The sequence below is a fragment of the Typopeltis vanoorti genome, chromosome 15 (genome assembly GCF_054136105.1).
Source record: "Typopeltis vanoorti isolate ZY-2024b chromosome 15, IOZ_Tvanoo_1.0, whole genome shotgun sequence".
NCBI classification, from domain to species: domain Eukaryota; kingdom Metazoa; phylum Arthropoda; class Arachnida; order Uropygi; family Thelyphonidae; genus Typopeltis; species Typopeltis vanoorti.
Genome location: NC_143563.1, coordinates 45,589,865 through 45,616,667, shown reverse-complemented (window position 1 = coordinate 45,616,667; position 26,803 = coordinate 45,589,865). Strand labels below are relative to the sequence as shown.

Sequence of the window (26,803 nt, the reverse complement as noted above, 5' to 3'; positions counted from 1 at the left end):
GTCAGGGTAATTCTAAGAAGGGAAATCTCATCTTATGTGAAATTTGGGTGTTGTCAAAAGTAATACTGGGAAGAAATCTTTTTTGTGAGAAATGACACAGAAGTGGGTTTTATTATCACTGAAATTTAAAAAGAAAGTTAAAATATTTTGGACACATAGAAAGGATGGAAGGGGGACTTCTCAGAACAGTAATAGAAGGTAAAGTTCCTGGAAAAAGAAGCAGGATAGACCATCACTGAGATGGATGGATGGTGTGTGTGTGTGAAGTGACTGATCTTCAGAGAGTTGAGGCTCCCAGAAAAGCAAACAACAGGACTACATGGTGAGGCCTGGTGTGGCACATCACCGAGCATCGGAGTTCCCATACGGCCCAGTGAACATAGAGAGAGGGAGAGAGAAATTTACAAGGTTATCTGAACCCCACTGGAGGATGGGGTGGAGGTCAGAATTGAGGGCAGTGGTGATTGATGTTCTGTAGGTTGAAGTGAGTTGTGTAGAGTAAGGTTTATGAAATAAAAGGGAGGAGTGCAATGTGTTATCATCCACAAAACTGTCTATTGGGTTGGAGGCCAACTGAAGTAGCTCATTGATATACAGAAGGAAGAGGATTGGTGAGAGAAATGAACCTTGTGGAACCCCAGCATTAGTTGGATGGTGAGAGGATAAGGAACTATCAACTATCACACATAGTGTTCATTCAGACAGAAAGCTGGCGATCCAACTACTGAGACAGTCCAAATGATAGGAGTTTGCTTAGTAAGCCTTTGTGCCAGACCCAGTCAAAAGCTGTAGAATATCAAGTGCAACTACTTGAGATTCACCAGATTTCTCCATGGCATTTGTCCAGGGATGTGTGATATATAAGAATAGATCTCCTGTTGATCAGCAGCAATGGAATCCATATTGATGGTCACTTAATAGCTGGGTGCCTTCAAGGTAGTGTAGGAGTTGAGAATTATTGATGGTTTTCTCCATTACTTTAGATAGGACTGAGGTGAGTGAGATAGGGCAGTAGTTACATGGAAGTGATTTGTCATCCTTTTTAAGTGGTTGAATATAGGCCAATTTTGAAGCTTTGAGATAGAAACCAGTGGCGTAAGAGAGTATGTATGGGCAGAATAGGATAGGAGTCAGTTCTGGTGCACAAACTTCAGGACAACCAGAGGAATGCCATCCGGGCAGGAGACTTTTTGTGTTTAATTTAGACAATAGGTTTCTGATCTCTTCCTGGCAAAAGAATTTAGGGGACATTGTATGTTCAGTGGCTGGAATGATTGAGGAACATTTACCCATTGTCAGTTATGCATGTATTAGAGGCAAGGTGGGAAGCCAGGAAATTAGCTTTTTCTGTGGGTAATAATGCAATAGAGCCATCTGCGTGTGATAGGGGTAGGAATAGTGCAAAAATTGGGCAAAAGTTACTACCAGTTGTTTTGGCAAGAGACCAAAAGGCACGGCTGCCATTTGGGCAAGCTGCAAATTTCCTGCAGGACTACCACATCTACACTATTACTAATAACCCTTCCCAGCTTCACATCATCTGCAAACAACTAAATATCCCCTTTGCAATCCACTGACAATGTCATTGATATAAAGGTTAAATAATACAGGTCCCAGTACCGAGCCTTGTGGAACCCACTTGTAACCTTCTGCTTCCTTGATATTGTCCCACTATACACAACTCTCTGATACCTATCAGACAGCCAATCCTGAATCCAGTTGACTAACCCAACATCTAAACCCATGTTCTGCAACTTAAATATCAGCTTATCATGTGGTACCCTGTCAAATGTCTTTGCAAAATCCAAAAAAATGGCAGAATATGCCTTTCCCCTCATCAACTGCTCTTGTCACTTTATTATAAAAGGCAATCATATTACTAAAGCAAGAGTGCCACTTAACAAATCCATGTTGACTCTCACAGATGACATTACCTTCACCTGCCCAAAACACCTCTCTAATTTCTCCAAACAAAAGGTGAGTTGCTGAGTGATCACTTTGCCAAGGTGTATCATCCCAGTGAAGATTTTGCATCTGCTGATGTGAAAGGGACTGATGTCAGAATAGAGGTAGACAAACTGCAGGATGCTCAGCATATTGGAAAATATCAATATGAACACAGCAGTTGGACTTGATGGCAGTCAGACTGTGTGCTACATGAATGTTTTAAGAGAATTGGGTACCTCTGATGTTGTTCAGTCCGTCTCAGCTCTGGCAAGGTTCCAAAAGAGAAAGAGGATAAGATTTATATTATCATTACATAAGGGTAGTTATGTAATGGTAGTTATAAAGGTACATAAGCAGCAAATTACATTCCAATTAATATCTCTGAAGTAGTAGCTAGAGTCTTGGAAAAGTTGGCTCAAGGTAAAATCCAGCAGTATGTTGATAGATGGAATGCAATACTCCATGGTGGGTTGTATGGCTTTGTAAAAGGTAGGTCCTGTCTTAGTCATTTACTCACATTTGATCACATGACAGCAGAACTAAATAGGAGAAATCTTTACACCATGATACTGCTGGACTTTGCTAAGGCATTTGATAGAATGGCACATGGAAAAATGTCATAAAAGTTTGAGCAGATTGGAATGGATATGAATCTGCTGGCATGTCTGACAAAGACTAGAGTAGTATATATTAGAGTGAAATCCAGGAGAATGTGGGTGGGTCTCCTGCAGTGAGTTCTGACTCCTAATATAATAATAATAATAATATAATAATAATAATAATAATAATATTATTATTATTATTATTATTATTATTATTATTATTATTATTATTATTATTATTATAATCTCTCAAGTGATAAGCTCAGTAGGTTTACAATGAGAGTACATAGCACATACATTAACTTTTTCATAATAAAATACATTAACTTCTTAAAATGTTTCCATTTTAGATAATATACATTATCAGAAATGGATATTAAATTATTTTCCTTTCATAGTACTTAATAATGGCCATTTAGATTTTTTTTCTTGTAAAGGAAGACATTTTAATTAATTAAAAACCATTAGAGTTTAGAAGACTCTGCCGTTTAGAATGATGAATTGTTTATGATGATATAATTATCATGGAGAAATGATAATCCTGACAAATAACTGGATATCAGATGGCTCAGAATTAGGTGAATGTATCTATTTCACAATATTAAAAAAAGATGATTGTTGATTTCTGAATTAATTGTTCATTTTAAATTTAGTAATATGTATACATATAGTGCTGTAATTAGATGTTTTTGAACCTGTCACAAAATCCTAATTATGCAACCTCTATTGAAGATTTCCTTAAGATTGTTTCTACAAAAACAATACATTAATAAATATTAATATATATAAAACAACAACAAAATATCTGTTTCTGTTTTACGTATTTTTAAAGTATTTTTATGTGTCATTGTCTAAATTATTTAATCCCTTTCCTGCCTGGATTTTTCTGGATCCCTAATCTGGCAAACTTTGGACCTAAGGCTATCTGATTTTAGGAATGCTTTAGATATTAGATTCTGGTGGAAAAGAATTAAAATTTATGCAACATAATAAAAAGTATACTTTATTATTTACCAACTTATACATAATAAAAAAAACATATTCTCTTTGGGAGAATATGTTTTTATATATATATATGAAATATATATACACAAAAACATGAGGTAAAAGTATCCTAATAAAATAAAATATTCATTCTATTTTGAATAAATCAATTGTTTGCATTCTACCTTGTAACAACTGTTTTTTAATATATATTAAAATATATGGCAGTATATTTAATAAATAATACTTTTACCTTGTGATTTTGTATATATATTGTATAGAACTATGGCAAACGTTTCTCCAAAAACAAGAATTATTATTATTATTATTATTATCCTAAAACCCCGTGGAATCACAGAATCATCTAGGACATCCCTTTTGTCATACACACAGCTCATCATACCATGCTTTAAACACATTCAAATTCTCTACAGACACCACACACTCAGGAAATGCATTCTAATTATTCACACCTCTTCAAGCAAAAAACCTCATTCTTGAAAACCCTTGCTTACACTCTCATTATACAACTTCCAGGGATGACCTCTTGTTCTCCTCCAATCTCCCACCATTTAATTAAAAATCCTCCTCATTGTTAATTATATAACAACCCCTTATTAACTTGTACATCTCTATCATATCGTCCTCTTCCTCCTATCCACTGGAATCTGCAAATTGCATCATCTCAACCTTTCTTTATCAACATTATTCTTTCTTCATCAACAAAATGATATCAACATTTCAGAAATCAGAAACTAATTTGGTCTGGACACTCTTCAACATCTCTTCATCCATTTGAAAACTAGGTGACCAAATCTTTGCACAGTAGTCCATATGTGGTCTAATCAGAGCCTTATACGATGGCACCAGAATCTCCTTACCTCTACAAGTCAGTGTCTTCCACATCATTGCCAGAATTCATTGTGTTGTCCTTACAATTTTGGAAGTATGTCCTCTAAATTTTATATACTAATCCACCATCACCTCAATATCTCTTATTTCCCCCACCTCCAACAATATATCCTCACCAAGAGTAAATTCTACATCCTGTCTTTGTTTTCCAAATTTTAAAAGCTTACATTTTGCAACATTGAACTGGTATTTCCCCATTCACTCAGTCTCTTCAAGTCTTCTGCTCATCTCCTCATAGTTTTTCCCAACTTTGCATCATCTGCAAACAATTGTTAATCCTCATTCAAATCTTCCCTAATATCATTACAGGTTAAACAGCAACTGCCCTAAACACAGACCACTGAGGCATACTGCTAGTGAAGTTCTTGTTCTGGGATATTGCTCTCCCATACACAACTTGTTGATACCTATCAGACTGTCAATCTCCAATCCAATGCACTAATATAATATAATATAATATAATATTATTATTATTATTATTATTATTCAGGCCTCCATGGAGTTGAAAGACTCATCGTGGGAGGTCCTTCCCCATCTATCAATCTATGCAAAGTCTAAGGGAGATGGATACTACTGTGTATCCATCTCCCATGTCCAATGCTGGTCTCACCTTAATTATTGTAATAAATAAGTAGATACTTAAACATGGCCAAACTTTAGCAAATCTGTGTTGTTGTCAACCCAATTCTGGATCCTGATTCTCACCAGCATTTTCCAACACTTTAACCACAACACCCGACACACAGATTGGCCTATAATTTGATGCTTGAATTATGTCACCTCCTTTATAAAGAGGTACAATCTTGCATTCTTGACTTTTTTTTTAAAGTAACCTAATAATTTAATTGTTTTTAGATTTAATTATGCTTCTGTTTTTGCTGACTCTTCTGTTTTGTACACTCACGTAAATATGTTGCTCAGTTATGTAACTGTTTTTGGTTCTGATTCATAGATGAATTTTTCAGTTAACCTGATTCATATATCAATGTAATTTTATTCCATTTTATTACTTTATGAGCATAATCACTGTCATTACCTTTATTAGGATGTTATTACAATCTCAGCACTTGCAGTGTCTATAACTGGAATGTCGTTATTTCTACATTCTGTATTCATCCTGAAGAGCTTTTTCATTTAACAATTTCACTTCTTCACATATCAGTTCTTTAGAACATTCAACAAATTACTCATAGTCTGTTTTTGGGAGAAGCAAGAAACCTCTGCAGTCTGGAGTACTTTCATCCTGATCCTCTAATAAAAGCCCAAATACAAACGTTTTATAAATGTTCTGGAATGCATTCTGGAACGTTCAAAAGTCATGGACTTTTGAACATTCTTTGTTGAATTATATTTTAGAAAGCCAATATTCTCATGTTGCTGAGTGTGCATTTGTTACATCCCCCCCCTTTTCTATAGTTACATCCCTTTTATGGTTAAATTACATCTCTTCCTTCCCTTAATCTCGCTTCTATTATACTCTAAATTTTTTCTCTTAACTTGGGGCCGTATTTTACTATAAGGATATGGTTCGTGGGTTGAAAGCAAAGAGATTCCCAACAGACAATGGCAATTCCTTTGTTTCTGAGCTAATGCTGGTTCTTTCTTCGGACTCAGGAAAAATTTCTATTTAGCTGCACCACCCTAAGTTCTAGGTTTTTCAAACAGTGAAGAATCAAAGAACCAGTACCGAGCTCTGAACTGTATCCTTATTTCTGAATCTTATATAAAATAACTCAAGTCTTAAATTTATCACTATTTCAGTCTGCAGTCATGACCTCCCTTTCAAAATACCTCCTGCTGTGGTTCGATTTTTATGGGGGGGGGGGGTGCAGTAGAAAATGATTTCAGGCAAAGCAATTGTTAAATCAAAAGAAAACATTTAATTATGCACTAAACAAATTACAAATCATGAATAATTCAGACATATGTTCACTTCTAAATCAATTTCAGTTAAATCTGTTGCGGAGAGCAAGGATTATGAATGGTATTCTGGCTGAAATGTGTGAGGAGACGGGAGTACAGTTTGTTAATGTGTGTAATGAGTTTGAGGGACGAAGTGAGCTGTATGGGAGCGATGGATAGCATTTGAGTGGTTATGGTGTGAGTCGCTTGGAGAGACTGCTGCTGGAAGGTAGAGAAGTGAATAGAGAAAATGAATCACATCGAGAGGGGAGTGATGTGGAAGAGCAGGAGAGTAAGACAGGAGAGATTGAAGAAGTGGAAAACAATGGAGAGGTGAGTGGTATGAGTATAAAAAATGAGAGAATGGGTGTGCAAGAGGAGCAGGGAAACGGGGAGGCCCAGGGTGGACAGGGATACACAGCGTGAGAAAGGTGGATGCTCCAAGAGGAGGTGAGAGCATGTGTAGGCAGGAAAGTAATGGGATGACCAGGGATCAAGAGGAAACAGATGTTGTTGCAAAGGGTTCTAAAATGAAGAAGCAGAAAGAGAAATGGCTCCAGTTCAGCATGGAGAGAGCACATCGAGTGAATGGTATCAGTGGAACTAGCTGTAGATCCAGAAATTAGTTGTTGTGTTTGTATACCAATGCTAGAAGCATAAGAAACAAGGCGGATGAAATGGTTGCACTAATTGCATCTGTGCACCCAGAGATTGTCGGAATAAGTGAGACATGGTTAGATGAGGACGACATCCTGACAGGAATAGAGATGGAAAGGTATGATGTGTTTCGTGAGGATAGAAGGGATAAAAAGGGAGGGGGAGTGCCATTGATGATAGAGAAAGAGTTATGTCCATACAAGGTAGAGATGCAAGAGGGAAATGGGGCCAGTGGTTTTGAGGCAGTATGGTGTGAGATAGAGGTGAATAGAATCAAATACTTGGTGGGATGTTGTTATAGACCTGGTAATGTGGATGGTGGTGATAGTGAAATGTATAGTCAAATAAGCCCAGCAAATAAGAAAAGGGTGATCATTATGGGTGATTTTAATTATGGCAATATAGACTGGAATGAAGAGATAGCGACTGGAAGTAAAGAAAATGAGTTTCTTGAGTTTTTGATTGATAACTACCTCAGACATTATGTAACAGAGGGCACACGAGGATTAAGGGTCTTGGATTTGGTCATCTCATCGGAGGATGTAATTATAAATGAGGTGTCAAATCATCCACCAATTGGTGAAAGTGACCATTAGGTGATTACCTGGGTGGTTGCCAGCAGTGCAAGGACCCCTGTGAAAAAAGGGTATATGTGGAACTACAAGGGGGGCGATTATGAAGAGCTCAGGAGACAGCTTGCAGATGTAGCATGGAATGAGGAGTTAGCTGGAAAAGAGATCAATGCAGCTTGGGGGATTTTCAAAAACTATTTAGTAGATGCAATGTCTAAATGTATACCATGGGTGAGAAGGTTAAATAAGGTAGGTGTGAGATGGATGAATAAAGAGATTAAACATGCAATACAGAAAAAAAAGGCATTGTGGAGACAGCATAAGAGAAGTGGAAGTAACCAATTTCATGAGGTCTACAAAGACCAGGCAAGGAGGGTGACTTGGTTGGTGAGAGTAGCTAAAGAGAGGTATGAACAGCAGTTAGCTAATGAAGCCAAAAAGAATCCTAGGGAGTTCTTTCGATATGTAGCCAGCAAAAGAAAGAATGAATATGGAAGGATGACATTGATTGGAGGAAATGGTATAAAGACAGCTGTTGCAGAATGTATTGTGGAGATACTTAATGAGCAATTCATAAAGATCTTTCAATCTTGTGAATGTGACTTCATGGAGAGATTAAGAGCAGTTGATGATGGGGAGGAGAGACTGACTGTAAGTGAGCAAGAGGTGTTTGGGGAATTGAGTAAACTAGATGTAAATAAGGCTGTGGGACTTGATAATATATCACCACGTATTCTGAAGGAGTGTGCTAGAGAGTTGACACCTGCCTTGACATATTTTTTTAATACGAGTCTTGCACTTGGTCAAGTTCCTAAAGAGTGGAAGGAGGGCAAGATTGTGCCACTTCATAAAGGAGGTGATCGAACTCAAGCATCAAACTATAGGCCTATCTGTGTGTCAGGTGTTGTGGTTAAGTTGTTGGAGAAGCTTGTGAGAACTAGGATCCAGAGTTGGGTTGACAACAATGGTATAATTTTTGATGGACAGCATGGATTTGCTAAAGGGAGGTCATGTTTTAGTAATCTACTTACTTATTACAATAAAGTGACTGCTTCCTTGGACAGAGGAGAAGGATACACAGTAATATACTTGGATTTCGCAAAAGCTTTTCATAGAGTACCTCATGATAAGTTGACAGTCAAACTAGAGCAGATGGGGTTGGATATTAGATTAGTGCATTGGATTGGAGACTGGCTATCTGATAGGTATCAACAAGTTGCGTATGGGGGGTGCAATATCCAGGAAAAGGAAAGTCACTAGTGGAGTGCCTCAGGGGTCTGTTTTAGGGCCATTACTATTTAACTTATATATTAATGATATTGGTGAAGATTTGGATGGAGATATTCAGTTGTTTGCAGATGATGCAAAGTTGGGACGAACCATAAAGAGTAGTGAAGATGTTGTGGCCTTGCAAGAAGACTTGAATAAATTGAGTGATTGGGCAAGCAAATGGGGATGTGAGTTCAATGTTGCAGAATGTAAGGTTTTAAAATTTGGAAAACAAAGATGGGATGCAGAATTTATGCTTGGTGAGAATATATTGTTGGAAGTAGAGGAAATAAGAGATCTGGGGGTGATAGTGGATAAGGATCTAAAATTTAGGGGACACATCGCCAAAATTGTGAAGACAACACAAAGACTTCTGGGAATGATGCGGAGGACACTGACATGTAGAAGTAGGGCGATACTTGTTCCAATGTATAAGGCTTTGATTAGGCCACACTTGGACTATTGTGCCCAGATTTGGTCACCGGGTTTTCAGAAGGATGAAGAGATGTTGGAAAGGGTCCAAAGGCGAATGACTAAGGTAGTTTCTGACCTCTGGAATGTTGAGTATGAGGAAAGATTGAAAAGATGTAATTTGCAGAGTCTCGTGGAGAGAAGGAAGAGGGGAGATATGATAGAGATCTACAAGTTGGTAAGGGGTTGTTATAGGATCAATGGTGGAGAAGTTCTACAGAGAATAGTGGGAGATCAGGGGAGAACCAGAGGTCATCCCTGGAAACTGTATAAGGAGGGTGTGAGTAAGGGAGTGAGAGGCAGGTTTTTTTCATGCAGAGTTGTGAGTGATTGGAATGCCCTGCCTGAGAGCGTGGTGTCTGCAAGTAGTTTGAATGTGTTTAAGACACGGTATGATGAGATGTGTGTGTAAGATAAAAGGACCTCCTAGATGAGTCTTTGACTCCATGAGGTCTTGTTTTAATAATAATAATAATAATAATAAATCATAAGCACTCAATCTCTCTAATTCTTTTTTAACAAGCTTAGGTAACAGTTCCACATGGCACTCAAACCAAGGTGAAACAAAGGCTAATGTCTCAACACTATTAAGATTAACTCTGTCATGCATTAACCTCAATGTCAATTTCAGATAAAATATATACACTCAATTTTTCTAACTGCTATCTTAAACAAGCATAGGTATCAAGTCCACATAACTTTCAAACAAAGGTAATACAAAGATTAATGTTACAATACTGCTAAGGTTATGCACTTCACTGACGTTCAGGTCATGCTCTAATTTTCTACGTTCACGTATTGGAATTTAGTCTATCTCTCTAAACTAGGTTTCTAGAGTCCCTACGTGAAATCACAATATTCTAGTCTTAAACGTTCTATTAAGGTTACAATCACTTTTTCTGCACCCTTTCATTGAACAAAGAAAAGGTTTCTACATTACCACCCAGTTGGGATCTGCTGGAAAATCATACACATCTCAATACAGCTTCACCTTCAGAATTGTTTCTGGTTCCGTTCGATTTGCAGTTTCCTTCTCGTCAGATTTGGGCTAGATGAATCTCGGGCATTGAAGACACGTGCTTGCCTTTCACTGGTTACCAGGTTTAAGCACAGCTCGACTGTCTATACTGTATACCGGATCTCAGCTCTGCTGAACGAATTTTCTATCGGCAGATTCTCAAGGACTGCTCGGCATTCTTTCCCCGCTTGTGGTTCGATGCTTCACCCAAGAGACCGGGACGAACATCGGGGAATGGAGAGAATGACTCCCACGAGAGCAGACGACTGACTGGCAAGGAACTCTGGCTGGAGATCCGACGAACAAGAGAAAAAGCCCCTATCCGGCGCTGCGTTGCCTTTTTAAATTACGCACCCCTACACTTCCAAACTACGTCATATCCTTTTCCTTCCTTGCTCACTTCAAAGTACAACTCCCTTCACTAGTGCCACATTCTCCCCTTGTAATCACTTTGGTGGTGGTGGGGGGGTTTTGGTCGCGTGCCTTCCCTTCATAATCAACGTGTACTCTGGCGCACGTGCATTGCCTCTGGCAATCGATCTTTGACCCATTAGACCTTCACTCAGTGGTGCACAAACACTCATGTTATTTTTAGCAAAGCTTAGGCAGTGGACTTAATTACAACAAAATATATTATAATATTAAGGGATAAATAACAAAATTCTAAAATTACTAAATTGTCTGGCACCTTTACATTTAATTTTTCCTGCTTGACATATCAGTATGTGCAAAGTTTTGAAATGCATGTTAAGTTCTGAAGAAATTACAAGTTAACTACTTTTAGTTTTATTCAGAACTTAACACATTGAACATTTTTACACATAAATTAATTCCTATACCCACAGTTGAAGAACACGGAATTTTCTGATTCATTGTATAATGGATGTGAAATAGGAGGCATTTAAATTGTAAAAACATTCCTTTGTGAAGGATTCTACAGAATGAGTCTGTCTCTAAATCCTGTCCACCACCTCCTGACCCTCCAAGAAACATAAGTGACCAAATCTATGCACAGTGGTCAACATGTGGCTGAATCATAGCCTTATAAAAAAGAAGGATAATAACCTCCCTGTCTTTACTTGAGAATGTGTTCTTTATCATCCAAGTAATGGATGTAGTCGGCCATGGTTGGCCAAGTGGATAGCATAGTATCCGCTCTCCAGCCAAAAGGCTGCAGGTTCAAATCTGCCATGGCATGGATGTTTGTGAACCTGTCACAAACACTCCTCTAATATGTCCTCTGAATTTCAAATCTCTATCCGCCATCAACCCATGATCCCTATTCTCATCAGTTTACTGTGAACTATTACCATCAATATGATACAAAGCATGTAATCTTGCCATCCCAAAGTGGGATGAAAATATTACCTTACATTTTACAACAGTAAATTGATAACCATTGTACTCTGCCCACACTGCCAATTTATTTAAATCATCCTGTAAGATATCTACATCACCTTTATCAACTATTGCCCTCCCCAGTTTTGCATTATCAGCAAACAACTGAATATCCCTCCCTCAAATCCCCCCCCCTCCCGAAGTATCTCTAGTTTCCCTGGTTTTGCACTTCCAAACTCTCATTGAACAACACTTTTTCCAAGCATCTAACTCCAAAACCATTTAAGTGCAGTCAGTCCATTAGGCATATATAGGTCCTTACATCCATCAAATTCACTCCACACATCTATAAACTGCACACCATTCCTCCTGCACAATCTTCTCATTGACCCATTGGCAATCATGGCCCTTCTTCTCAATTACATCTGATTTTACCAAGGCAGCAGACTCACAATCTTTACTTTTTTACTCTTCATTTTTATTTCTTCTAACAACTTTTTCATATCTTCGCTCATTGCATATTTCTCATCTTTCAAATCATTTGTGCCTGCCAAAACAAGTAACTCGCCTACTTCTTTCTTTGCAGACTTACAGATTGGCTAACATCCTTTATCTTCACACCTGAGAAACATGGTTTCATCGCTTTCTCATTAAGTATACCTCTTGTCATCAAATCTCCATACAACTATTTCTTTTCTTCCAGTTTCTCACACTTTTATGCTTTTCCCATTCACTCTGTCTTTCTTTCTCCTTCCTGCTCTACCACATGCCAATCATTTCTACAGTTGCTCGAGCTCACATTTTGTCCTGTGAAGGAGTCCATGTAAGCATGCAATTTCTTTCTGCACTGGCATTTTGTCTTCCACATTATTACTTCCAACTGCTTCCTTCAAATTCTCATTCACCTTTCATGCACTGTGATTTGCTGCTTGTGCCATATTCTCCACAACACTTCCACAATCCCAACTTATGTCCTTAATATCTGTTACTTGATTTTTTTAAATTCATAACACAACTTGCATTTCTTGCATTTGGTAACAAAACATTTCCGACAAAGATTCTTTCCATTCTCGTTCTCATACCAGAAACTCTCCAGTCTTGGTAATAAATACATGAAACACATGATACATTGCACTAAATCTCACATATTAATATCACTCAACATCAATGTCTTAGTCATAATTTCTTTTTGAATGCATTGATACCATAACAGGGAATGCTTTTGAAATATTATTATTATTATTAACATCTGACCTCCATGGAGTCAGAGACTCATCATGGGAAGTTCACATTATTGCACACAGTGCTCATACAACCGTGGCTTAAACTGATTCAATCTGTCTACATTCACAACATTCCAATACATCCCACTCACCAACCACTCAACATGCAAAGAGCATGTTCCTCACTCCTCTGCTCACACCCTCCTTATACAGTTTCGAGCAATGGCCTCTTGTTCTACACCCCCTCTCCCATTCTATGCAAAATCTGTTCCATGTCAACTTGATAACAACCCCTGACTAGCTTATATGCTGGTCAGGGGTTGTTATCAAGCCTCCTATTCACGAGGCTTTGCAACTTACATTCTCTCAATCTGTTCTCATACTCCACGTTCAATTCTTAACTTAATCTCAGATCTCCTGCCACTTGATTCAGGCCACCTCTCAGATCATTTGTATCAACATTCAGTATAATCTCATCCACATTCTTACTTCCATTTATTGTCATAGTCACACCCTCTACAATTTCTGCAAGTACTCCTCTAACATTCTACCTATACATTGCAAATAATGGAATTTCCATACAACACGCACACTCCCCTCGTAGACTCATTCATTCTTTGCTTACTGTCTTTCACTCTCTCCTCTGACACACTCCCTCCTTGTTCTCTTGCCACTGACTACCTTTGTGAATCTTCTCTGGACCCTTTCCAACATATCCTCATCACCATGAAACCTGGTGACCAAATCTGAGCACAATAATCCATATGAGGCCTGATCAATGCCTTTTACGATGGAATCATAACCTCCCTATTTCTGCATATCAGGGTATTCCACATCATTGTCATTATTCAATGTGATGTCTTCACAACTTGTGCAATGTGGATTTCTGGTCCTTGTTCACCATCCCAGATCTCTCATCTCCTCTACTTCCTTTAAAGTTTCCCCACCAAGTGTATACTTTGCATCCCATCCTTACTTACCAAATCTCAAAACCTTACACTTTGCAGCATTGAACTGATAGTTCCTCTTACTTTCCCATTCATGCAATTTATTCAAATCCTCCTGTAAGGCCATAACTTTCACTTGACTCTGCATTGCTGTCTCCAATTTTGTATCATCTGCAAACAGCTACATATCACTAATTAAACCATCCTAATATCATTAACATACAAATTGAACAGCAATGGTCCCAAAACTGATCTATGCAGTACATCATTAGTGACCTTTCCTCTTTCGGTATACCGCACCCCATATACAGCTTTCAGATACCTGTCTGACAGTCAGTCACTGATCCAACTCAGAAGTCTGTTATCCAATCCCATCTGTTTTAATTTATTTACCAGCTTGTCATGTGGCAGTCTATGAAAATCTAAGTACACCACTGTATATGCATCTCCCCTGTCCAAGGTATTTGTCACTTTGTTATAGTACATAAGTAAGTTAGTGAAACATGATCTTCTTTTAACTAACACATGCTGATAACCACCTACTGTTATCAACCCATTTATGTATCTTATTTCTCACAGTCTCTTCAGTGACTTCACCACAACTCCAGATATACAGATTGGCCTATAATTTGAAGCTTCAGCCTTATCACCACCTTCATGCAGTGAATATTGCATAGCAATAGTCACAACTTAACAACACAGTCAAAAAGAAAGAAAAGACAACCAGTTATATTTAACAATATCACCAATATTTACTATAAGTAGTGACTTATCTGATCAACATGTATACAGCAGCTGCTACTAAGGGTGATACTAGCATCTCCTATTAACAATGAAAACCTTGATCCCCAACCTGTAAGGTTATGAAGCTTGTCCTTTGCGGTCATGCATGCCAGTTAGCATACATGAGAATGATAAGGTATTCTTTCAGATTTTGGAACCCTCTAGTGCTCTTTTCTTCTTTACATAGGTTTTCCTGTAAGTACCTCCAAAAGAATGGTATGTCCCACAACTATGTATACTTCTCCACTCTTAATTCTTAATCAGTAACCATTTCACATTTTTTTATAAATGTGTCAAAAGTTTCATGATCCACAGAAATTATTTTGGCATATACCTTCAGCAAACACAGGTCATATCACTAAGCAATTGCTGCTTATAAGCTTGCAGTTCTTGCTAGCATACATTGAATCTTCATTATTTTAGACTTTGTGAATATTTACTACAAGTGTCAATTGTGGATTGAGCTGTGCACTACTTATTCCACCTGTTTATCATTCATCCTTGTATTAAAATCAGCAATCTGAGATTTTGGAATAATCAGCATTTTATAAAAATAACGGATTTTAGATTATCTTTTTGAACTTTAGGTTGCTGGATTAGGGCTCCACTACTTTTAGTGGTAGTCAGAATTAGTTGTTCTGTGTCACTAAAAATATCTATTTTTTTCTTTATTTTTTTTTAATTTTATTGATAATAATAACCATTTCTTCAGCTATTAAACTAATAATGTACTGTAAGTATATTTTTATTTAAGATTGTTCTTTATTGATATGGTATAATTTTACTAGATGACTGTGAAATTCCCGTTTTGAAAAATGGAGCAGTTATTTTCAGCAGTAATGGTGTAGTTTTTCAGGTATGCTACTACTTAACAAATAATAGATTCAAATATGGCTCTAGGCACATGAACCTACTGTTCAGAATTCAATTTCAGCTTTAAAGAACCAATAATTTCAGAACAAACAAATATACTTTAATTTATAGGACAAATAGTAAGGTATTGTGTAAAGCAAGGGGAAAAAAGATAAGTTATGACATTAATTGTTGAATATTTTATATTAAATACAGAGTAATTATAGTAAGTTGTGATTGAGTGTTATGTGTTTGCATGTTGAAGTTTTTGGAGTTTGAAATAGTTTTCTAGTATACTATACTTAAGAGCAAGGATTATGAATGATATAGTGGCTGAAATGTGTGAGGAGATGGGAGTACAGTTTGTTAATGTGTGGAATGAGTTTGAAGGATGAAGTGAATTGTATGGGATGGATGGACTGCATTTGAGTGGTTATGGTGTGAGTCGCTTGGAGAGACTGATGCTGGAAGGTAGAGAAGTGAATAGAGAGAATGAATCAGATCGAGAGGGGAGTGATGTGGAAGAGCAGGAGAGTAAGACAGGAGAGATTGAAGAGGTGGATATGAATGGGGAAGTGAGTGGTATGAGTATAGAAAATGAGAGAATGGGTGTGCAAGAGGAGCAGGGAAATAGGGAGGCTCAGGGTGGACAGGGGTACACAGCGCGAGAAAGGTGGATGCTCCAAGAGGAGGTGAGAGCATGTGTAGGCAGGAAAGGAATGGGATGACCAGGGATCAAGAGGAAACAGTTGGAATTAAAAAGGATTCTAAAATGAAGAAGCAGAAAGGGAAATGGCCCCAGTCAAGAATGGAGAGATCAAATCGAGTGAGTGGTAGTATCAGTGGAACTAGCTGTAGATCCAGAAATGAGCTGTTGTGTTTGTATACAAATGCTAGAAGTGAAAGAAACAAGGCAGATGAAATGGTTGCACTAATTGCGTCTGTTCACCCGAAGATTGTCGGAATAAGTGAGACATGGTTGGAAGAAGATGACATCCTGACAGGAATAGAGATGGAAGGGTATGATGTGTTTCGTGAGGACAGAGGGGGTAAAAAGGGAGGAGGAGTGCTATTGATGATAGAGAAAGAGTTATGTCCATATAAAGTGGAGATGCAAGAGGGAAATAGGGCCAATGGTTTTGAGGCAGTATGGTGTGAGATAGAGGTGAATGGAATCAAATGCTTGGTGGGATGTTGTTATAGACTAGGTAATGTGGATGGTGGTGATGATGAAATGTATAGTCAAATTATCCAAGCAAATAAGACAAGAGTGATCATTATCTATATTGCCATAATTTTAATTATGGCAATATAGACTGGAATGATAAGATAGCAACTGGAAGTAAAGAAAATGAGTTTCTTGAGTTTTTGAATAACTACCTCAGACAGTATGTAACAGAGGGCACACGAGAATTAAGGTCTTGGATTTGGTCATCTCATCAGAGGATGTAATTATAAATGAGGTGTCAAATCATCCACCAATTGGTGAAAGTGACCATGACGTGATTACCTGGGTGGTTGCAGTGTGAGGAGTCCTGTGAGAAAAGGGTATATGTGGAACTACAAAGAGGGTGATTTTGAAGAGCTCAGGAGAGAGCTTGCGGGTGTATCATGGAATGAGGAGTTAGCTGGAAAAGAGATGAATGCAGTTTGGGGGATTTTCAAAAACTATCTAGTAGATGCAATGTCTAAATGTATTCCAAGGGCGAGAGGGTTAAATAAGGTAGGTGTGTGAGATGGATGAATAAAGAGATTAAGCATGCAATACAGAGAAAAAGGGCATTGTGGAGGCAGCATAAGAGAAGTGGAAATAACCAATTTCATGAGGTCTACAAAGATCAGGCAAGGAGGGTGACTTGGTTGGTGAGAGTAGCCAAAGAGAGGTATGAACAGCAGTTAGCTAATGAAGCCAAAACGAATCCTAGGGAGTTCTTTCAATATGTAGCCAGCAAAAGAAAGAATGATTATGGAAGGATGACATTGATTGGAGGAAATGGTATAAAGACAGCTGTTGCAGAATGTGTGGTGGAGATACTTAATGAGCAGGTCATAAAGATCTTTCAATCTTGTGAATGTGACTTCATGGAGAGTTTGAGAGCAGTTGATGATGGGGAGGAGAGACCGACTGTAAGTGAGCAAGAGGTATTTGGGGAGTTGAGTAAACTAGATGTAAATAAGGCTGTGGGACTTGATAATATATCACCACGTATTCTGAAAGAATGTGCCAGGGATTTGACACCTGCCTTGACATATTTTTTTTAATACGAGTCTTGCACTTGGTCAAGTTCCTAAGGAGTGGAAGTAGGGCAAGATTGTGCCACTTCATAAAGGAGGTGATCGAACTCAAGCATCAAACTATAGGCCTGTCTGTATGTCAGGTGTTGTGGTTAAGTTGCTGGAGAAGCTTGTGAGAACTAGGATCCAGAGTTGGGTTGACAACAATGGTATTATTATCTTTGATGGACAGCATGGATTTGCTAAAGGGAGGTCATGTTTTAGTAATCTACTTACTTATTACAATAAAGTGACTGCTTCCTTGGACAGAGGAGAAGGATACTCAGTAATATACTTGGATTTCGCAAAGATTTTTGATAGAGTACCTCATTATAAGTTGACAGTCAAACTATGCAGATGGGGTTGGATATTACGTGGGCTGTTCAATAAGTAATAAGACTAATTTTACTGTGGCGAAACCACTCATAACTATATTAATTTCTGAGGAATAAAGAAATGTTGCTGTATGTATTAACAAAAGAGGTTGATAGATGGAGTATATGGGCTGATGTGCCAGAGTGTCATGTTACTAAACGCAACTGCTCATCGCCACGCCTACAAGGCCAAGGCACGACCAGTCTTCGAAATGGAAGCATCCTTGGAACAGCGTTATGTGATTAAATTTTGTGTGTGTTTGCAAAAATCGGCATCGGACACTTTTACCATGATACGTGAAGCTTTCCATGATGAAGCAATGTCAAGGGCAAGTGTTTTTCGCAGGCATAAAACTTTTAAGGACGGAAGGTAAAATGTGGAAGATCTTGAACGTGAGGGAAGACCTTCAGCATCCATCACAGACAATGATCAACACAGCAGCGATTATCATCAAGCACATCAAAAGGAAGCGTCCATTGCTGAAGAATGGCTTCTTATTGCACCACGATAATGCAAGGCCACATATTGCTGGTTGTGTAGTGGACGTTTTGCAGAAATACAACACAGATATCCTACCATACCCTCCATACAGTTCTGATCTCACACCGTGCAATTTCTGGCTGTTTCCTCAGCTCAAGAATCCACTAAGAGGCTGCCATTTCGAAAGCAACAAAGTATGTGTAAAAGCTGCGGAGGCAGTTTTGAAAGAACTCTCAAAAAACGGACTCTCACATGTGTTTAAGAAGTGGACGCAACGTTGGGACAAATGTGTCGCGTCTCATAGCAGTTACTTCGAAAAAGACCACGTAAATGATGACAATTAAAGATAATCTGTTTTCTGTATAAATATAGTCTTATTACTTATTGAACAGCCTACGTAGATTGGATTGGAGACTGGCTATCTGATAGGTATCAACAAGTTGTGTATGGGGTGCGATATTCAGGAAAAGAAAAATCACTAGTGGAGTGTTTCAGGAGTCTGTTTTAGGGCCATTACTGTTTAACTTATAGATTAATGATATTGGCGAAGATATTTGGATGGAGATACAGTTGTTTGCAGATGATGCAAAGTTGGGAAGAACCATAAAGAGTAGTGAAGATGTTGTGGCTTTACTAGAAGACTTGAATAAATTGAGAGATTGGGCAAGGAAATGGGGAAGTGAATTCAATGTTGCAAAATGTAAGGTTTTAAAATTTGGAAAACAAAGATGGGATGCAGAATGCTCAGCGAGAATATATTGTTGGAGGTAGAGGAAATAAGAGATCTGGGGATGTTAGTGGATAGGGATCTAAAATTTAGGGGACACATCGCCAAAATTGTGAAGACAACACAAAGACTTCTGGGAATGATGCAGAGGATACCGACGTGTAGAAGTAGGGAGATTCTTGTTCCGTTGTATAAGGCTTTGATTAGGCCACACATGGACTATTGTGCCCAGATTTGGTCACCGGGTTTTCAGAAGGATGAAGAGATGTAGGAAAGGGTCCAAAAGGAACTGACTAAGGTTGAGATTGAGAAGATGTAATTTGCAGAGTCTGGTGGACAGGAGGAAGAGGGGAGATATGATAGAGACCTAGAAGTTGGTAAGGGGTTGTTATAGTATCAATGGTGGAGAAGTTCTACAGAGAATAGTGGGAGATCAGGGGAAAACCAGAGGTCATCCCTGGAAACTGTATAAAGAGCGTGTGAGTAGGGGAGTGAGAGGCAGGTTTTTTTCATGCAGAGTTGTGAATGATTGGAATGCCTTGCCTGAGAGTGTGGTGTCTGCAAGGAGTTTGAGTGTGTTTAAGACACTGTATGATGAGATGTGTGTGTGATAAAAGGATCTCCCCGATGAGTCTTTGACTACATGAGGTCTTGGGGTAATAATAATAATAATAATAATACTATGTGTGTGTGTGTGTGTGTGCATTATACCATTTTTTTCTTTCAATTATCACTGTGTTGTACCTCTGTTAAACAACACTTCACCCAGACCATTCAACATTAAAAATTACATTTTGCACAGTATCGTAAAAGATTTGGCAGCATATACCTTTCCTGGCTGTTAAAATGTGGTCAGTGAAAGATGAGGAAGTGTATATCTGCATGAAATGTAGACAGTGGCAACAGCTGGCCAATATTGATATCAGTATCTGTGATTTCAGTAGCAGCAGAAGTGCATGAGTGCTGGCAGAGAGGTATGAGTATTGTGATTAAGGGGAGGAGAACAGGCAGGAAGTGGTGATTGATTTAACATTAGACAGTGCAACTGGCGATTTAGAGGTTCTAACAGTATTGTTCATTGAGGATAGGATGCTGGGAGAGATGGAGATACAGAGTGAGGAAATAGAGGACATGAAAAATGAGCTGAGGAGTGTTAAGCGAGATTAGGAAGTTTGAAAGGTTAACTGATGTGAGGCAAATAAGAGTAAAAGTGAGAGAAAGTTATGGGAATGAGAGACAGATAGAAAGAGAGAATAGGAAAAACAGAAGAAGTCATGAGAATACATGAGAAAACATAAAAGATTAGTGGAAGGCATCTAAGCAAGAGAACAAGGAGGGAGTGTGTCAGAGGAGAAAGAGAGTGAAAGACAGTAAGCAAAGAATGAATGAGTCTGCGAGGGGGAGTGTGCATGTTGTATGGAAATTCCATTATTTGCAATGTATAGGTAGAATGTTAGAGGAGTACTTGCAGAAATTGTAGAGGGTGTGACTATGACAATAAATGGAAGTAAGAATGTGGATGAGATTATACTGAATGTTGATACAAATGATCTGAGAGGTGGCCTGAATCAAGTGGCAGGAGATCTGAGATTAAGTTAAGAATTGTGCAGCAGAATAGCATGAGAAGGAAGATAGTGAATGTATTGCCCAGATATTACAATGCCAAATTGAGGTGAAGAGTAGCATTAATAAATGACATAACAGTGAGAATGTGTATAAAAGAGATGTGGATTGCATTTCAAAATAGAAGAACCATGTGACAACAATCTTACCAGATTTTTTCATCCCTTCATGAAGGGACAAAAACATCTGTAGAGATTGTAGTTCTGTAGGCAAGTGAGAGTGCTAGGGCAGAGTTCGAGTTTTCTAGAGTTAGATGGTAGCAGGAGCATTCTCCCATCTCTCTCAGTTGAGAGATGAACGAATGCATGGCATATCAGAGACTCAAATGGAATCTGGGGAGAGGGAATAATAATAGGTTATAGGAATATTGATAATACACTGTTTCCTTATACAAATGCTAGGACCATCAGGAAAAAAAGAGAGTGAATTAGTGGTGCTGATTACCTCAGTCTCTCCAAAGATTATTGGACTACTGAAAGATGGTCGACACAAAATCATGTCCTGAGAGGAATAGATGTACACAGTATATTTTGAAGAGTCAAGTGTGCTGGAGTGTTGCTTATGATAAATGATCAGTTGTGTTTTCTCACTGTAGAGAATATGGAAGGAAAGGATTCAAATGGTGTTGAGAGTATATGGTGTGAGGTGGAGGTAAGTAGGACTGAGTATTGAACAGGAAATGTATAAGCAGATTAGAGATTTTTATTATAGAAGTATGAATTAGGAAGAGGAAACAATATATAGCAGTAGAGGAATGGAATTTCTGAATTTTTGAGGGACAAATTCTTAGGCAATAGGTAATAGAGGGGGAACATGAGGATCGAGAGTTTTGGATTTGGTCCAAGTAAAAGAGGATCTGATTGTTAAATGAAATGTTATACCCCCACCCTTTCCCTTCCTGGTTGGTCATATTAACCATATAGTCTTGACTACGAGGAAAAATAAACATGTGGAGGTATCAAGGAGAAAGGAAATTATCGTTATTATTTTTATAATTCTGACCTCCATGGAGTCAAATGATTCATTGCAGGAGGGCCTTCATCTCACACACAGCTCATCACACTAAGATTTGAAGCATTGACTGTCTCCACACACACACACACACACACACCATACTTCCAGACAATGCATTCCAACCAACCTACTTCTCACTCATTTGCTCACACCTTCCTTATATCATTTCCAGGGATGATCTCTTGTTCTTCCTGTCTCCGTCCATTCTATGAAAACTCTGATCTGCATTAATCTGATAATAATCCCCTTACCAACTTATATGTCTTGACTCATTTGTATTCTCTCAATCTGCCTTCATAAATAGTCAACATTCCAGAGACCAGAAACCACCTTAAACAATCATCTGTAAACACTTTTCAATATCTTTTTTCTTTTTCTTTTTTGAAAATGCAGTGAACAAATTGTATGCAGTAATCCATATGCAGTCTGATCAAAATCTTATGCAGTGGAATCATAACACCCTTACACCAGCATATCAGGTGTTCTCCACATCATTGCCATAATGTGCTGTGCTGCCTCGCAATCATAGCAAAATGCTCCTCCCCTTAAAAAAAAAATTCAGATCCTTATCCACAAACACTTCTAGATCCTTTATCTCTTCCAACTTCTCTAAGATATCCTGACCAATCTTATACTCTGCATCCTATCTGTATTTCCCAAATTTAAAAAACCTTATGCTTTGCTACGTTGAACTATAACTCCATTCATTCACCCATTCAGAAAGTCTGTTCAAGTCCACTTGCAAGGCTACAATACATTCTACTCCTATAGTTCTTCCCAACTTTGCATCATCAGGGCTTTTCCAGTATCATTTACATACAAATTAAACAACAACAATGGCCCCAAAACAGACTTTTGGAACATATCAATAGTGACTTTCCTCTTCTGGGATATCTTCCCCCCCCCCCCCCCAATACATAACTTGCTGATACCTGTCAGACAGCCAGTCTCTAATCCAGTGTACTAATAAACTATCTAATCCCATCTGTTCCATTTTAATTACTAGCGTGTCATGTAGCAATCTCTCAAAGGCTCTAGCAAAATCTAAATATACTATGTATGCATCCCCTTTGTCCAATGCACTTGTCACTTGGTTATATGTCTAGATTGCTAAAACTTCTTTAGAAAACCCATGCTGACCATCAAAGAGAATGTTGTTATCAATAACATTCTCTTTATTCAACAACATTCTCTTTGATGGACAGCATAGAGATTGTTGTTGTCAAACTCACTAGCATCTCTAACATCTTTGCCACAACTCCAGACAAAGGTATCTCCCTTTTAAAGTGGAATAATTTTGTCCTCATTCTGCCTCTTTGGAACTTGAGCAAATATGAGACTCATGTTAAAGAGGTAAGTTAAAGTTGTTAACTCTCTGGAGCATTCCCTCAGGACATGTTGTGATCATGGTATATCACCATTTGTCCAATTCAAGTGGTACAGCTTTAATGACATCAAGTATACTCTGTTCCTCATATACTTCCTGTTTGCTCACCATCAGTGTTTCCTCACCCCCTTTTCTCAAGTTCCACATGATGTTACTTTCATGAAGATGAAATACCTTCATGAACAGCATTTATACCATGTCTTCCTCAGTTGTTCTCATTCTGTCATTTTCTCCAAAGAGTATCATTCTTTCTTCAACTGGCTGTGTATTAAAAAAACATACTAGTACTTATTTTGACTTCATTAGCTAACTGCTACTCATATTGCACTTTTGCTACCCTTTCCAAGTGAGTCACCTCTCTTGTTTGCTCTTTGTATTCCTCATGCAACTGACTATTACCACTACTCATCTTATGCTGCTTCCATAATGCTTTCTTCCTACAAATTGCTTGCTTTACCTTTTCATTCATCCATTTTAAACTCACCTTATTGATTATTATTATTCAGGCCTCCATGGAGTCAAAAGACTCATCATGGGAGGTCCTTCCTAAGAAACACAAAGTCTATCAAGACTCATCGAGAGGAGGTCCCCCCTTAAGAAGCATAAAGTCTATCATACCACTCCTTAAACTCATTGACCGTTCTCACTCTCACCACTCCATCAGGCAATGCATTCCATGGTTCAACCACCCTCCATGCAAAGAAACCACCCTCTTGCTCACAGTTTCCTTTCATAACTTCCAGGGATGGCCTCTTGTCATCACTCCTTCCCACTGTTCAACCAAGCAAAAGAACTCCCCAGTGTCAACCCTGTAACCACCTCTCAACAGTTTAAAAGTCTCAATCATATCACCTCTCCTTCTTCTATCCACCAAACTCTGCAGTCCACACTCCCTCAGCCGATCCTCATAACTAACATTGTACAGTCCTGACACCATCTTTGTTATCTGCCTTTGTACCCTTTCCACAGTTAATTTATCCCCTTCAAATCCTGGGGACCAAATCTGAGAACAGTAGTCCAAGTGTGGTCTGATCAGGGTCTTATATAACAGAATGATAACTGTTTTATCTCTGCAGGTTAGCATCCTTCTCATTATTGCAGCAACCCTCTGTGTTACCTTCACCCCCCTTTGCAATATGTCCCCTAAATTTCAGGTTTCTATCAATCATCAACCCCAGATCTCTTGTTTTCCCTACGTCCTCCAGTATAACATTTGACCTCATTACCTTTGGAATGCATTCATGCATTGCCTCTTCCAGACAGTTTATAAACATTTCCTAAGCAACATTGATCTCTTTTCCTTCCAATTCTTCATTCCATGATATAGTTGCAAGCTATCTCCTGAGTGTGTCATAATTACCAGCCTTATAATTCCATACATATATATTCCATTTTCACAGTAGTCATATAGCTGGCCACCACCCAATCACTACATGTAATCACTTCATCATCACTTTTATCAACTGGAGGGAGATTTCATACCTCATTTACAGTAACATCTTTTGATGAGATAATCAAATCCAAGATCCACTGTTACATACTGCCTAAGGTAGTCCCTCAAAAACTCAAGAAATTCATTTTCTTTGCTGCTGATTTTATCTCTTCATTCTAATCTATATGACCATAATTAAATTCACTCATCATGATCACCCGTTCTTATTCGTTAGACTGATTTGCCTATACATTTCCTTCTCACTGTCCTCCACATCACCAGGTCTATGGCAACACCTAACTAGATATTTCATTCTGTTCACCTCACATCATGCTGTTTCAAAACCACTGACAAGGTGGCAAGAGAAAAATTAAGGAGGATGTGAACAAATAGAATCACTAACAGAATTGTATTAAAAAATGGGGATAATAGGAAGGAACTTTACATTGATAGCATTCAGGAATGTGTAAGCAGAGCTTAGCTAAGATGGTATGGTCACTTGAACAGAAAGGGAGAGGAAAGGTAGTAAAATATGTTGTTGTTAGAATGGCAGGAAAATTATCAATATTAAGACCAAGATTTAAGTTAATTGATACAGTAAGAAGGGTCTCAAAAGACCAAAATATATAAGACCTGATTATATTGAAGGCTTGACAAATAAACTGATTTGGAGGAACATTGTCAATAGGAATTAATTATAAAAATTATAGAAACAACTACCATGTTAAAGTAAAACTTCTGTAACTCCATGTTAGAGTAAAACTCCAAATAATCTACTTTATGTAGATTATTTAGACATTTCAATCTTCACATTAAGGTCATCATCTATAGTCTTCTTCCTTTTTCCCTCTTTTACCTTGAGGTGTCAAGGGTTTTCTATTCATTTAACTGCATCTGTACACAAGGATAAGGTGGTTAGCCCTATGCCTCCCAGTGTATCCTAGGCCTGTAGAAGTGTTGAGTTCTCAAGGCTGATTTGCCTGCTTGCAGGATGAAAAACCCCCAAATAAACTGGGGAGAAAAACCCTGCAGTTCACACTCAAGACTGGCTAACTTAGCTATGTCTGAGAAAGATCCTAAGCTCCTCATGTCAGTGACAGCAATCGAACCCGGGACACTCCTTTCCCAGGCATATGGTCGCAAAGTATATGCCGCATATACTTTGCGTATATCCTTTCCCAGTCATATGCCGCATAGCCACTCAGCTAACCACACGAACTATCATCTGGAGTATACACATATATACAAAGGAACAAGCAGTAGTACAGTCTACATGGTATGCTAAAGTTACATTGATTTGACAAACCAATGTAACTTTAAAACTACTGGCCTGACCTCTGGTGAAAAAAAAAACCTTACTACATTAATGCTAGAGTCCTGTTATTATCATTATCTATTTGGTTGCAAAATAAAAATTAAGCTAGAGAGCAAATGCTTCCATATAATTATGCATATTAGTATATATATATATATATAAATTAGAACAAAACAGTATGGATGATGGCCAATAGGAGCTGAAATTATTGCTTAGCGTCCTAAAGTCAGGGTTTGCTGGAAAACTCAAATAACTATATTGGCCGAATGTGTAGCATCCACATTCTTGGGATTTTTATGCCATCATTTTTGCTAAAATTAGGATAGTTAATCAAAATTTCACAGGCTTTAAATTTGCATTCATGTGTTTTTCATGAGTGGTCAGGCCAATAACGTTTTACCAACAGTTTACAGTTTAACGGTTGCCCAAATCAAGGTAACTTTAGCATTCCATGTACATTGTGGTGCAGCTTGTTTCTTTGTGTGTGTATATATATATATATATATATACTCCAGATGATGACCTTAAGTGAAGGTCAAAACTTCAAATAATTTTTTGGTTTATATTAAACTGAAGTTTAATATAAACATGAGTCTAACATGGTAATTTTTTCCCATAATTTTTATAATGAATTCTGATCACTGTGTAACCATGAAGGAAAGGATTGTCAATAGGAAGTTAATAATGATATAAATTTTT

At 38.1% G+C, this 26,803-nt stretch overlaps 1 protein-coding gene across 2 annotated transcripts in view; it reads left to right on the top strand.

Annotated features, from left to right (window-relative positions):
• Positions 1–26,803, top strand: part of LOC150098729 (complement factor H-like) — a 601,741-nt gene that overhangs the window by 295,280 nt on the left and 279,658 nt on the right. For both annotated transcript variants that reach the window (XM_090405340.1, XM_090405339.1), the window contains exon 12: positions 15,414–15,481. In XM_090405340.1, coding sequence (XP_090261466.1) covers positions 15,414–15,481 — 68 coding nt within the window. The remainder of the gene's footprint in view (positions 1–15,413; positions 15,482–26,803) is intronic.